The 15,226-nt window shown below is 42.3% G+C and overlaps 1 protein-coding gene across 9 annotated transcripts in view; it reads right to left on the reverse strand.

The window, feature by feature from the left end:
- Positions 1 to 15,226, reverse strand: part of mast2 (microtubule associated serine/threonine kinase 2) — a 333,467-nt gene that overhangs the window by 90,949 nt on the left and 227,292 nt on the right. Inside the window, exons 1-3 of one of the 9 annotated variants that reach the window (XM_052463451.1) lie at positions 6,527 to 6,941; positions 5,391 to 5,572; positions 4,587 to 4,781 (exon numbers count right to left, since the gene is read on the reverse strand). The exons of 6 other annotated variants lie outside the window; for them this stretch is intronic. In XM_052463451.1, coding sequence (XP_052319411.1) covers positions 4,587 to 4,781; positions 5,391 to 5,440 — 245 coding nt within the window. In that variant the 5' untranslated portion in view covers positions 5,441 to 5,572; positions 6,527 to 6,941. Of the gene's footprint in view, positions 1 to 4,586; positions 4,782 to 5,390; positions 6,942 to 15,226 lie in introns of those variants that run through there. 2 more of the 9 variants (XM_052463450.1, XM_052463459.1) reach the window with 2 other exon arrangements.

Raw genomic sequence — 15,226 nt, forward strand, 5'->3', positions numbered from 1 at the left:
TTGCGCCAGCTAACTCTGCTGCTGGTCTCAACCTGTCGCGCTAGCTAACATTGTTGCTGGTCTCAACCTGTCGCGCTAGCCAACTCTGCTGCTGGTCTCAACCTGTCGCGCTAGCTAACTCTGCTGCTGGTCTCAACCTGTCGCGCTAGCTAACTCTGCTGCTGGTCTCAACTTGTCACGCTAGCTAACGCTGCTTCTGGTCTCAACCTGCCGTGTCAGCTAACTCTGCTGCTGGTCTCAACCTGCGGCGCCAGCTAATTCTGCTGCTGGTCTCAACCTGCCGCGCCAGCTAACTCTGCTGCTGGTCTCAACCAGTCATGCTAGCTAACTCTGCTGCTGGTCCCCCCCCCCGTCTCATTTAACTCTAACTCTCCTTCTCTCTCTCCCGCCAGGCTCAGTGACCAGCCTCCCTCCAGCTCAGTGGCCCTTTGGCTCAGTGGCCTCTCTCTCTTTGTGGATCACATTTAAAGTCCAGCCTGCCGTAAACACCTATTGACTCTACCACCAGGGCTTTTTTCTGCACCATCTACGGCCATATGGGAGGTGTGTGTGTTAGTGTGTGTGTGTCTGTGTGTAAGGATTAGGAAGCCCAAGAAGGATACTCATAGTCATCATCAATACAGAACAGAATGGCGCTAAAAGGTTTTAGGGGTGAAATAGACCTATTTTAGGGCATTTTCACAAATTAAATTCAGGAACCCTGGTTTTGTTTCCTGGAGCATCTGTGAGAATTCTACAAAATACGTTTTGCTAACGCAAGGCCTGAAAGTAAACATTTTAGGTTGCGATATCCGAGACGCACGTTCTACATGACGTTAGCGAGCTAGCTCGTTTACAACGGGGAAAAAGTTACATGCGCGTGCTGATGCTAGGCAGACAACCCGCTATACGGCATAAACGGTGTATTTAAAAAAAATATGATTTGGGTTGGTGTCACTGGGGGGCTGCGTGCTACACCACTGCTTATAAATAAGACATGTAAAATGTATTAAATAAATGGATATCCAGCTCAGGACTCCAGCTTTACATTTGGTTTGCTAAATTGCTAGCTAAGTGGCTAGATGTCAAGACATTCTGGCCTGAGTGCCAGTCTCTTTAGTTAACATTCCACTCCATGCCACTGCTTGTCATTGCCAAAGAGACGGGCCTTTCTGCCATCTTCAAATATGAACATTCAATCATTAATGAGCTCGAGGAGAACAGAGTAGTTGATTTTGATTCGATAACCCTCCCAGCTACCTTCCAATCACAACAATTATCAAAATATTGGAACTCTATCACTTTCTCCACAGAACACCTTGATATGCGGTCAAAAGTTGCTAACTCATTTCTAAATCCTCAAACTAAATACATACTGCAATTCCAACCGCAAAACCTCTTTGCTTTGAGCCTCAAATACAACAACTTGCTTTGCCAACATCTAAATGTTTGTTTTTGACTGTTATAATTGTCATTCTGTTTTCGAGGCTCCACGTGGAATATATACAATATATTCATGTTATTTTCCAACAACCAATGAGCAACTCCGCCATAAATCCAGCTGCATATTGAACGTTGAGATTGCCGAAAGGCCATCCTCTCCTGGATCGAGATCCTTGTTGCCTAAGTTGTAGCGCCCCTTGTGTGCACTTCCAGTAATACCGTATAGCCCAGTATGGTAAAGATCTGAGTGCCAACCGCTCCAGAACCCAGATCATACAAAGAATATGTGAAAGTGCCCTTAGACACGGAAGCCTTTATTTCAACTTGTACTGAGATGCCACCATTGAACAACAACAGTTCCGTCAGCCATCATGAATGACAATGGGATGTGACAGTTCCTTAGCCCTGCTCATCTCAGCAGAGATACAGTGACAGAATAATAGACAAGAGACAGCTAGGGACAAGTCAGCCTACGCCATCACTAAATGTCAGAGGTCAAATCAAGGTCATAGTGTCCCACTTGTTGTGCAAAACTGGTAGATACATACCCCAAGCGACTTACAGCTGTAATCGCAGCAAAAGGTGGCGCTACAAAGTATTAACTTAAGGGGGCTGAATAATTTTGCACGCCCAATTTTTCAGTTTTTGATTTGTTAAAAAAGTTTGAAATATCCAATAAATGTCGTTCCACTTCATGATTGTGTCCCATTTGTTGTTGATTCTTCACAAAAAAAATACAGTTTTATATCTTTATGTTTGAAGCCTGAAATGTGGCAAAAGGTCGCAAAATTCAAGGGGGCCGAATACTTTTGCAAGGCACAGTACATGTATGTGTAAAGCCTTTTTGTAATCGGACACAGTGGTGGGATTAAGAACAAGTTTATCTTTAAAATGGTGTATAATACATGTGTGTTTGAGGAATTTTAATTATGAGATTTCTGTTGTTTGAATTTGGCGCCCTGCACTTTCACTGGCTGTTGGACGCTAACGTCCCACGTACCCTAGAGAGGTTAATCTCTGAGTTAAGGAACCGGGTCATACGCACATGCCTTAACAGGCTGACTACCCCCACACCATATTATTCAATTATTGCACCCACACTGCTCGCACGTGCCAACGAGCGCCTGCGTTGCCAAGGGCTAAAATAGAAGTCAGTTCCATTTGTGACGCAGATCACGCTGCAAGTCCTGCCTCTACCATCTCCTCATTGGTTTATAGAAGCAGGTACCCACGTGCCATCTCCTCATTGGTTTATAGAAGCAGGTACCCACATGCCATCTCCTCATTGGTTTATAGAAGCAGGTACCCACGTGCCATCTCCTCATTGGTTTATAGAAGCAGGTACCCACATGCCATCTCCTCATTGGTTTATAGAAGCAGGTACCCACGTGCCATCTCCTCATTGGTTTATAGAAGCAGGTACCCACGTGCCATCTCCTCATTGGTTTATAGAAGCAGGTACCCACATGCCATCTCCTCACTGGTTTATAGAAGCAGGTACCCACATGCCATCTCCTCATTGGTTTATAGAAGCAGGTACCCACGTGCCATCTCATCGGTTATACCCATGTGGGTGACTGAAAAACGAACGAGGTCAGTGGCGGTAATGCACCTAATTTATGACAGTTGCCAATCACAATATAAAGTCAAGAGAAGAAAAAGCCTGGAAGGAGGAGAGATGACGAGAAACAATTCAGTTGACAGTTTTATGTGTCGATTAATTGTCAGAGTAGAGGACCTTGTGCATTTCAGGTAAAATAAAAACTCAATGTTATATCCCAGGACAAATTAGATACCAACAGCAAGTTAGCTAAATAGGACAAATTAGCTAGCAAGTGCAAGCTAGCTAGTGAAATTGCCATACATGTTTAATGCTTTTCGACCTGTCCCCAAGTTAATGTAATTGGTTCAGAGTTTGTTTTGATATTTTAACCTGAGTGTCGTGATCGGGTTTGATGTGGGGGGACAAAATAAATGTATGCACGATGGCGCAAGCATGCAGCCGGTTTGGTTTCGGTGTTAAGGGTACTGTTAATCTCTCAGTTAAGGAACCAGGTGTCATACACACATGCCTTAAGGGTACTGTTAATCTCTGAGTTAAGGAACCAGGTGTCATACACACATGCCTTAAGGGTACTGTTAATCTCTGAGTTAAGGAACCAGGTGTCATAAACACATGCCTTAAGGGTACTGTTAATCTCTGAGTTAAGGAACCAGGTGTCATAAACACATGCATTAAGGGTACTGTTCATCTCTGAGTTAAGGAACCAGGTGTCATACACACATGCCTTAAGGGTACTGTTAATCTCTGAGTTAAGGAACCAGGTGTCATAAACACATGCCTTAAGGGTACTGTTAATCTCTGAGTTAAGGAACCAGGTGTCATAAACACATGCCTTAAGGGTACTGTTAATCTCTGAGTTCAGGAACCAGGTGTCATACACACATGCCTTAAGGGTACTGTTAATCTCTGAGTTAAGGAACCAGGTGTCATAAACACATGCCTTAAAGGTACTGTTCATCTCTGAGTTAAGGAACCAGGTGTCATAAACACATGCCTTAAGGGTACTGTTAATCTCTGAGTTAAGGAACCAGGTGTCATAAACACATGCCTTAAGGGTACTGTTAATCTCTGAGTTCAGGAACCAGGTGTCATACACACATGCCTTAAGGGTACTGTTAATCTCTGAGTTAAGGAACCAGGTGTCATACACACATGCCTTAAGGGTACTGTTAATCTCTGAGTTAAGGAACCAGGTGTCATACACACATGCTTTAAGGGTACTGTTAATCTCTGAGTTAAGGAACCAGGTGTCATACACACATGCCTTAAGGGTACTGTTAATCTCTGAGTTAAGGAACCAGGTGTCATACACACATGCTTTAAGGGTACTGTTAATCTCTGAGTTAAGGAACCAGGTGTCATACACACATGCCTTAAGGGTACTGTTAATCTCTGAGTTAAGGAACCAGGTGTCATACACACATGCCTTAAGGGTACTGTTAATCTCTGAGTTAAGGAACCAGGTGTCATACACACATGCCTTAAGGGTACTGTTAATCTCTGAGTTAAGGAACCAGGTGTCATACACACATGCTTTAAGGGTACTGTTAATCTCTGAGTTAAGGAACCAGGTGTCATACACACAGCCATCCAGTCTTACCTCCAGAGGAAAGGGTTTCCCCCCTGGTGGACGGGGGCTGACAGGGGGCCCTCAGCGTGGGCAGAGGAGGAGTGGAGGAGGAGGGAGGGCTGGGAGGAGGAGGTGTGGATGGAGCGAGGGAGGGAGGTGGGGGAGAGCAGGTGCTGCAGGAGACTGCTGTTGCCATGGCAGCGGTGCTGAGCGGCCGGCCAGATTCTACGGGTCGACGCGGAAGGACGGGAGGAAGGAAAGAGGGAAGGTCGTCTGATAAACAACACTAACAAATGTACTACTGGCTTAAATCCATGAAGCCATCATCAAAATACCCCCCGTACTAAGGAAGCTGTGGTGAGGGGCAGTGGAGCCCCCTCACACTCCCCAGTGCCAGCTCTCTGTTGGCAGGCTGGGTAGAGAGGGGCCATATGGGTCTGGTCTAAACAGGCTTGGACCCCCTTGTGATTGGCCAGAATGGGTGACAATATGACCCTGGCAGCAGTCTGCTGTGTGCATGTGTCTGTCTCTGACTGGGCAGTGACCTGGTATTCACACCAAACCCCCCCTAACCTCTCCCCGTTCTTTTCTTCCTCTCTTTCCCTTCACCACTCCTCCCGGTTTTCCGTTATGCCTGAGTGCTCATGTGTGTTTCCATGGCTGTGTGTGCGTGTGTGATGTGTACTGCATGTTTGAGGGGTGTAAGCGGACACTGCCTGGCCCTGTCAATCACTCTACTCTCAGACCTACAGCTCCACAACACACAGAGGGAGGGAATCACACAAACATACCGTAAGGGCAGTTAACCCTTTGTGGTCAGTGTGTGTGTCTTACTGGATATGCAGGTCAGGAGCTCCTGGCCTCTCCTTCCTCCTCTTCATCATGTTTCCAATGGCAAGGGTAAAGCAAGGGGCCGGCTCGGGGAGTCAGTGCTGCTCCAGTGAACTCTGCCACCTTTCCATCAAAGCCATGCTGGCCAATGAGCTGACAGCTCACTTCCTCTCACAACAACAACACTGCAAAACAGACACAGCCCTTACGGACTACTCATTCATAACACACAATGAGAAGAACAGTGTGTGTGAGTAACAAAATCCAAAATAAAGTTGCTCTCTAGGCTAGTGTTAGACTGGTCAGTACATAGACAGGTATGCCAGGTATCTAGGCTAGTGTCAGACTGGTCAGTACATAGACAGGTATGCCAAGTATCTAGGCTAGTGTCAGACTGGTCAGTACATAGACAGGTATGCCAGGTATCTAGGCTAGTGTCAGACTGGTCAGTACATAGACAGGTTAGCCAGGTATCTAGGCAAGTGTCAGACTGGTCAGTACATAGACAGGTATGCCAGTTATCTAGGCTAGTGTCAGACTGGTCAGTACATAGACAGGTTAGCCAGGTATCTAGGCTAGTGTCAGACTGGTCAGTACATAGACAGGTATGCCAGTTATCTAGGCTAGTGTCAGACTGGTCAGTACATAGACAGGTATGCCAGGTATCTAGGCTAGTGTCAGACTGGTCAGTACATAGACAGGTATGCCAGGTATCTAGGCTAGTGTCAGACTGGTCAGTACATAGACAGGTTAGCCAGGTATCTAGGCTACAGTGTCCTCAGTGTTCTGTTCTCATCTAATACTGGCAAAGCAGGGCTTTACAGCTGAACACTGATGAGTCACCATGTCTCTACCTGACCCAGTTATAACAACATCAAACCACTCACTTCCCTGTCTTACAAACACACACTGGCACATACAACAACAGTCACACACACAAACACCAAAACACAAGCACAGTGAGCAGAGTCATCAGCTTTCTAGAAGGTTCCTCAAGTCCCATGGGTCAGACGAGAAACCCAACAGGGTTACTGTCCCCCCCTATCCTGGCTCGCTGACCACTCAACTGACAGGGTCACAGGTCACGTATAGGTTAGCATTGGTTCAAAATAGCCGTTACATAAATCCTCCCCATGCACCAGGGTTTGAGAGAGCTTCTCTGAGTATCTCCGGGCTAAGACCTCTGATCCTGGGGAAGGCTTGTCAGTTAGTCGCTCGGTTCAGAGGAGTGTCCTTGCGGTCTGGCTAACTGCTCTTTCTAACAGTCTGACAGGAGTGTCCAAAGGGAGAACTTGGCCATGGTGACTGCCTCTTCAGCCAGCCAGCGCGCGAGAGAGAGAGAGAGAGACTGTCGCCTGAGCTACCATCACTCCCACACACACACACACACACACACACACACACACACACACACACACACACACACACACACACACACACACACACACACACACACACACACACACACACACACACACACACACACACACACACACACACACACACACACACTGTGAGCAGAAGAGTACAGAGAGAGAGAAGTCCAGAATACAGTGACACACAGCACTACTACGCCCAGCTGACAGCAAGGCACAGGGCATTCTCATGATATCACGAGACCCTGAGGGAGGTGCAGCTGTCACCCTTAGCCTGACCCTGCCTTATCCTGGCTAGCCTCCCTCCCTCCCCCTCTCTCTACACCTCACCCCTGTCTTACCCTGCCTTATCCTGGCTAGCCTTACCCTCCCTCCCCCTCTCCCTACACCTCACCCCTGTCTTATCCTGGCTAGCCTCCCTCCCTCCCCCTCTCTCTACACCTCACCCCTGTCTTACCCTGCCTTATCCTGGCTAGCCTTACCCTCCCTCCCCCTCTCCCTACACCTCACCCCTGTCTTACCCTGCCTTATCCTGGCTAGCCCTACCATCCCTCCCCCTCATCACTGTCTTACCCTCCCTAGCACTCCCTCCCACCTCATCCCTGTCTTACCCTGCCTTATCCTAGCTATCCTTCCCCTCCCATTCCCTCTCTCTACACCTCATCCCTGTCTTACCATGCCTTATCCTGGCTATCCTTACCCTCCCTTCCCCTCTCTCTACACCTCATCCCTGTCTTACCCTGCCTTATCCTGGCTATCCTTACCCTCCCATTCCCTCTCTCTACACCTCATCCCTGTCTTACCATGCCTTATCCTGGCTATCCTTACCCTCCCATTCCCTCTCTCTACACATCATCCCTGTCTTTCCCTGCCTTATCCTGGCTAGCCTTACCCTCCCTTCCCCTCTCTCTACACCTCATCCCTGTCTTACCATGCCTTATCCTGGCTATCCTTACCCTCCCATTTCCTCTCTCTACACCTCATCCCTGTCTTACCCTGCCTTATCCTGGCTAGCCTTACCCTCCCTCCCCCTCTCTCTATACCTCATCCCTGTCTTAACCTGCCTTATCCTGGCTAGCACTCCCTCCCACCTCCTCTCTCTACACCTCATCCCTGTCTTACCCTGCCTTATCCTGGCTATCCTTACCCTCCATTCCCTCTCTCTACACCCCATACCTGTCTTACCCTGCCTTATCCTGGCTAGCCCTCCCTCCCTCCCACCTCCTCTCTCTACACCTCATCCCTGTCTTAACCTGCCTTATCCTGGCTAGCACTCCCTCCCACCTCCTCTCTCTACACCTCATCCCTGTCTTACCCTGCCTTATCCTGGCTAGCACTCCCTCCCACCTCCTCTCTCTACACCTCATCCTCGTCTTACCATGCTGTATCCTGGCTAGCCCTCCCTCCCACCTCCTCTCTCCATACCTCATCCATGTCTTACCCTGCCTTATCCTGGCTAGCCTCCCTCCCCACCCCCTCTCTACACCTCATCCCTGTCTTACCCTTTCTAGCCCTCCCTCCCTCCCTCCCCCTCTCTACACCTCATCCCTGTCTTACCCTGCCTTGTCCTCCCTCCCCCTCTACACATCATCCCCGTCTTACCCTGGCTAGCTATTCTTCCCTCCCCCCTCTTCTCTCTCTCTACCACTCATCCTCCTGTCCCCATTCTCTGTCTTGGGAATCAGAGGTACATCCCTGGCGAGGGAGCCTGTCTACGTGTGGGTTAAATGCAGCTCACATGCAGTGACGGCAGGGACAATGGATCTGAATCAATCAGGCTACAGTAGAGGCTTTGGTTACAACTAGCGTAGCGCTGTAGCATCACTAGGCTAATCCCGCCTGATTAGTGGACTGACGTACGACCACACGGCTGCAGGACATGAGACTGTCATTACCCAGACTAATCTACTATAACAGTCTAGGACCTATTCCATAAGGCCATCAGCAGAGGTAGTTAACTGTTACAGTACACTCCAATACAGGGTTAGGTTCTGATTAGGTTAGACTGTGGTTAGAGAATAGAGAGCAGATATAGTAGTACAACTGTGGGTATAAAGTGTGTGTGTGAGAGAGAGTAAAAGAGAGAGAGAGAGAGAGTGGACACGAATGAAGTGAAACTCATAACATCATAACGTCACACGCAAACACACACACACACAAACCACCCCGCAGCACCCAACTGGGATGAAATAAAGATACACTTTCACAAGGCAGGCCTGTCTTCAAAAGACACTGTTGGGTACTAGAGATAAAATAAACAACTTTTGTGTTGAGTTTTGGGGTTAGTTTTCAGAACGGAGCCCGTGAATGGCTGGCTGGTGGGCACCAAGGTTCTAAATAGACCAGCAGCATGGATCCAGTGAGGGATACTGAGCTGTTCAAGGAAGAGAGAGGGTGAGACTGTAGAGCTACAGTTCTGCTGCATCCTAATGACCTTTCCCCTTTACCCTTTACCCAGTGTCAGTCAAGCCTTCGAGACCGACAGAACACACCCAGACATGCAACCAGGTGACACTGTGACAGCTCAACCACATTCACAGGCTAAAGTAACACTACCTACAGTTGAAGTCAGAAGTTAACATACACCTAAGCCAAATACATTTAAACTCAGTTTTTTCACAATTCCTGACATTTAATCCTAAATATTCCCTGTATTAGGTCAGTTAAGATCACCACTTTATTTTAAGAATGTGAAATGTCAGAATAATAGTAGAGCTTTAATTCAGCTTTTATCTCTTTCATCACATTCCCAGTGGTCAGAAGTTTACATACACTCATTTAGTTTTTGGTAGCATTGCCATTAAATTGTTTAACTTGGGTCAAACGTTTCGGGTAGCCTTCCACAAGCTTCCCACAATAAGTTGGGTGAATTTTGGCCCATTCCTCCTGACAGAGCTGGTGTAACTGAGTCAGGTTTGTAGGCCTCCTTGCTCGTACACACTTTTTCAGTTCTGCCCACACATTTTCTATAGGATTGAGGTCAGGGCTTTGTGATGGCCACTCCAATACCTTAACTTTGTTGTCCTTAAGCCATTTTGCCATAACTTTATGAGTATACTTGGGGTCATTGTCCATTTGGAAGACTCATTTGCGACCAAGCTTTAACTTCCTGACTGATGTTGCTTCAATATCGCCACATAATGTTCCATCCTCATGCCATCTATTTTGTGAAGTGCACCAGCCCCTCCTGCAGCAAAGCACCCCCACAACATGATGCTGCCAACCCCGTGCTTCACGGTCGGGATGGTGTTCTTCGGCTTGCAAGCCTCCCCCTTTTTCCTCCAAACATAACGATGGTCATTATGGCCAAACAGTTGTATATTTTTGTTTCATCAGACCAGAGAACATTTCTCCAAAAAGTATGATCTTTGTCCCCATGTGCAGTTGCAAACCATAGTCTGGCTTTTTTTATGGCGGTGTTGGAGCAGTGGCTTCTTCCTTGCTGAGCGGCCTTTCAGCTTATGTCGATATTTTTTAAACTTTATTTAACTAGGTAAGTCAGTTAAGAACAAATTCTTATTTTCAATGACGGCCTAGGAACAGTGGGTTAACTGCCTGTTCAGGGGCAGAACGACAGATGTGTACCTTATAGGACTCGTTTTACTGTGGATATAGATACATTTGTTCTGGGATTGATTTGCACTTTTGCACCAAAGCACGTTCATCTCTAGGAGACAGAACGTGTCTCCTTCCTGAGCAGTATGACGGCTGCATGGTCCCATGGTGTTTATACTTACGTACTATTGTTTGTACAGATGAACATGGCACCTTCAGGCATTTGGAAATTGCTCCCAAGGATGGAACCAGACTTGTGGAGATTTACATTTTTTTTTACAGGACTGATTTCTTTTGATTTTCCCATGATGTCAAGCATAGAGGCACTGAGTTTGAAAGTAGGCCTTGAAATACATCCACAGGTACACCTCCAATTGACTCAAATTATGTCAATTAGCCTATCAGAAGCTTCTAAAGCCATGACATAATTTCCTGGAATTTTCCAAGCTATTTAAAGGTACAGTCAACTTAGTGTATGTAAACTTCTGACCCACTGGAATTGTGAAACACTGAATTATAAGTGAAATAACCTGTCTTTTAGCAATTGTTGGAAAAATGACTTGTGTCATACATAAAGTAGATGTCCTAACCGACTTTCCAAAACTATAGTTTGTTAACAAGATATTTGTGGAGTGGTTGAAAAACTAGTTTTAATGACTCCAATCTAAGTGTATGTAAACTAGTTTTAATGACTCCAATCTAAGTGTATGTAAACTAGTTTTAATGACTCCAACCTAAGTGTATGTAAACTAGTTTTAATGACTCCAACCTAAGTGTATGTAAACTAGTTTTAATGACTCCAATCTAAGTGTATGTAAACTAGTTTTAATGACTCCAACCTAAGTGTATGTAAACTAGTTTTAATGACTCCAACCTAAGTGTATGTAAACTAGTTTTAATGACTCCAATCTAAGTGTATGTAAACTAGTTTTAATGACTCCACTCTAAGTGTATGTAAACTAGTTTTAATGACTCCAACCTAAGTGTATGTAAACTAGTTTTAATGACTCCAATCTAAGTGTATGTAAACTAGTTTTAATGACTCCAACCTAAGTGTATGTAAACTAGTTTTAATGACTCCAATATAAGTGTATGTAAACTAGTTTTAATGACTCCAATATAAGTGTATGTAAACTAGTTTTAATGACTCCAATCTAAGTGTATGTAAACTAGTTTTAATGACTCCAACCTAAGTGTATGTAAACTAGTTTTAATGACTCCAACCTAAGTGTATGTAAACTAGTGTTAATGACTCCAATCTAAGTGTATGTAAACTAGTGTTAATGACTCCAACCTAAGTGTATGTAAACTAGTTTTAATGACTCCAATCTAAGTGTATGTAAACTAGTTTTAATGACTCCAATCTAAGTGTATGTAAACTAGTGTTAATGACTCCAACCTAAGTGTATGTAAACTAGTTTTAATGACTCCAACCTAAGTGTATGTAAACTAGTTTTAATGACTCCAACCTAAGTGTATGTAAACTAGTTTTAATGACTCCAACCTAAGTGTGTGTAAACTAGTTTTAATGACTCCAATATAAGTGTATGTAAACTAGTTTTAATGACTCCAACCTAAGTGTGTGTAAACTAGTTTTAATGACTCCAACCTAAGTGTATGTAAACTAGCTTTAATGACTCCAATATAAGTGTTTGTAAACTAGTTTTAATGACTCCAACCTAAGTGTATGTAAACTAGTTTTAATGACTCCAACCTAAGTGTATGTAAACTCGTTTTAATGACTCCAACCTAAATGTGTATGTAAACTAGTTTTAATGACTCAATCTAAGTGTATGTAAACTAGTTTTAATGACTCAAACCTAAGTGTATGTAAACTAGTTTTAATGACTCCAACCTAAGTGTATGTAAACTAGTTTTAATGACTCCAACCTAAGTGTATGTAAACTAGTTTTAATGACTCCAATCTAAGTGTATGTAAACTAGTTTTAATGACTCCAATCTAAGTGTATGTAAACTAGTTTTAATGACTCCAATCTAAGTGTATGTAAACTAGTTTTAATGACTCCAATCTAAGTGTATGTAAACTAGTTTTAATGACTCAATCTAAGTGTATGTAAACTAGTTTTAATGACTCCAATCTAAGTGTATGTAAACTAGTTTTAATGACTCCAATCTAAGTGTATGTAAACTAGTTTTAATGACTCCAACCTAAGTGTATGTAAACTAGTTTTAATGACTCTCAACCTAAGTGTATGTAAACTAGTTTTAATGACTCCAACCTAAGTGTATGTAAACTAGTTTTAATGACTCCAACCTAAGTGTATGTAAACTAGTTTTAATGACTCCAACCTAAGTGTATGTAAACTAGTTTTAATGACTCCAACCTAAGTGTATGTAAACTAGTTTTAATGACTCCAATCTAAGTGTATGTAAACTAGTTTTAATGACTCCAATCTAAGTGTATGTAAACTAGTTTTAATGACTCAATCTAAGTGTATGTAAACTAGTTTTAATGACTCCAATCTAAGTGTATGTAAACTAGTTTTAATGACTCAATCTAAGTGTATGTAAACTAGTTTTAATGACTCCAATCTAAGTGTATGTAAACTAGTTTTAATGACTCCAATCTAAGTGTATGTAAACTAGTTTTAATGACTCAATCTAAGTGTATGTAAACTAGTTTTAATGACTCCAACCTAAGTGTATGTAAACTAGTTTTAATGACTCAACCTAAGTGTATGTAAACTAGTTTTAATGACTCCAACCTAAGTGTATGTAAACTAGTTTTAATGACTCTCAACCTAAGTGTATGTAAACTAGTTTTAATGACTCCAACCTAAGTGTATGTAAACTAGTTTTAATGACTCAACCTAAGTGTATGTAAACTAGTTTTAATGACTCCAACCTAAGTGTATGTAAACTAGTTTTAATGACTCCAACCTAAGTGTATGTAAACTAGTTTTAATGACTCCAACCTAAGTGTATGTAAACTAGTTTTAATGACTCCAACCTAAGTGTATGTAAACTAGTTTTAATGACTCCAACCTAAGTGTATGTAAACTAGTTTTAATGACTCCAACCTAAGTGTATGTAAACTAGTTTTAATGACTCAACCTAAGTGTATGTAAACTAGTTTTAATGACTCCAACCTAAGTGTATGTTTTAATGACTCCAACCTAAGTGTAAAACCTAAACTAGTTTTAATGACTCCAACCTAAGTGTATGTAAACTAGTTTTAATGACTCAACCTAAGTGTATGTAAACTAGTTTTAATGACTCCAACCTAAGTGTATGTAAACTAGTTTTAATGACTCCAACCTAAGTGTATGTAAACTAGTTTTAATGACTCCAACCTAAGTGTATGTAAACTAGTTTTAATGACTCCAACCTAAGTGTATGTAAACTAGTTTTAATGACTCAACCTAAGTGTATGTAAACTAGTTTTAATGACTCCAACCTAAGTGTATGTAAACTAGTTTTAATGACTCCAACCTAAGTGTATGTAAACTAGTGTTAATGACTCCAATCTAAGTGTATGTAAACTAGTGTTAATGACTCCAATCTAAGTGTATGTAAACTAGTTTTAATGACTCCAATCTAAGTGTATGTAAACTAGTTTTAATGACTCCAACCTAAGTGTATGTAAACTAGTTTTAATGACTCCAACCTAAGTGTATGTAAACTAGTGTTAATGACTCCAATCTAAGTGTATGTAAACTAGTGTTAATGACTCCAACCTAAGTGTATGTAAACTAGTTTTAATGACTCCAATCTAAGTGTATGTAAACTAGTTTTAATGACTCCAATCTAAGTGTATGTAAACTAGTGTTAATGACTCCAACCTAAGTGTATGTAAACTAGTTTTAATGACTCCAACCTAAGTGTATGTAAACTAGTTTTAATGACCTCAACCTAAGTGTATGTAAACTAGTTTTAATGACTCCAACCTAAGTGTATGTAAACTAGTTTTAATCACTCCAACCTAAGTGTATGTAAACTAGTTTTAATGACTCCAACCTAAGTGTATGTAAACTAGTTTTAATCACTCCAACCTAAGTGTATGTAAACTAGTTAATGACTCTAACCTAAGTGTATGTAAACTAGTTTTAATGACTCCAACCTAAGTGTATGTAAACTAGTTTTAATGACTCCAATCTAAGTGTATGTAAACTAGTTTTAATGACTCAACCTAAGTGTATGTAAACTAGTTTTAATGACTCCAATCTAAGTGTATGTAAACTAGTTTTAATGACCTCAACCTAAGTGTATGTAAACTAGTTTTAATGACTCCAACCTAAGTGTATGTAAACTAGTTTTAATGACTCAACCTAAGTGTATGTAAACTAGTTTTAATGACTCCAACCTAAGTGTATGTAAACTAGTTTTAATGACTCAACCTAAGTGTATGTAAACTAGTTTTAATGACTCCAACCTAAGTGTATGTAAACTAGTTTTAATGACTCAACCTAAGTGTATGTAAACTAGTTTTAATGACTCAACCTAAGTGTATGTAAACTAGTTTTAATGACTCAACCTAAGTGTATGTAAACTAGTTTTAATGACCTCAACCTAAGTGTATGTAAACTAGTTTTAATGACTCAACCTAAGTGTATGTAAACTAGTTTTAATGACTCAACCTAAGTGTATGTAAACTAGTTTTAATGACTCAACCTAAGTGTATGTAAACTAGTTTTAATGACTCCAACCTAAGTGTATGTAAACTAGTTTTAATGACTCCAACCTAAGTGTATGTAAACTAGTTTTAATGACTCCAACCTAAGTGTATGTAAACTAGTTTTAATGACTCAACCTAAGTGTATGTAAACTAGTTTTAATGACTCAACCTAAGTGTATGTAAACTAGTTTTAATGACTCCAACCTAAGTGTATGTAAACTAGTTTTAATGACTCAACCTAAGTGTATGTAAACTAGTTTTAATGACTCAAC

This window comes from Oncorhynchus keta, chromosome 1 (assembly GCF_023373465.1).
Source record: "Oncorhynchus keta strain PuntledgeMale-10-30-2019 chromosome 1, Oket_V2, whole genome shotgun sequence".
NCBI classification, from domain to species: Eukaryota; Metazoa; Chordata; class Actinopteri; order Salmoniformes; family Salmonidae; genus Oncorhynchus; species Oncorhynchus keta.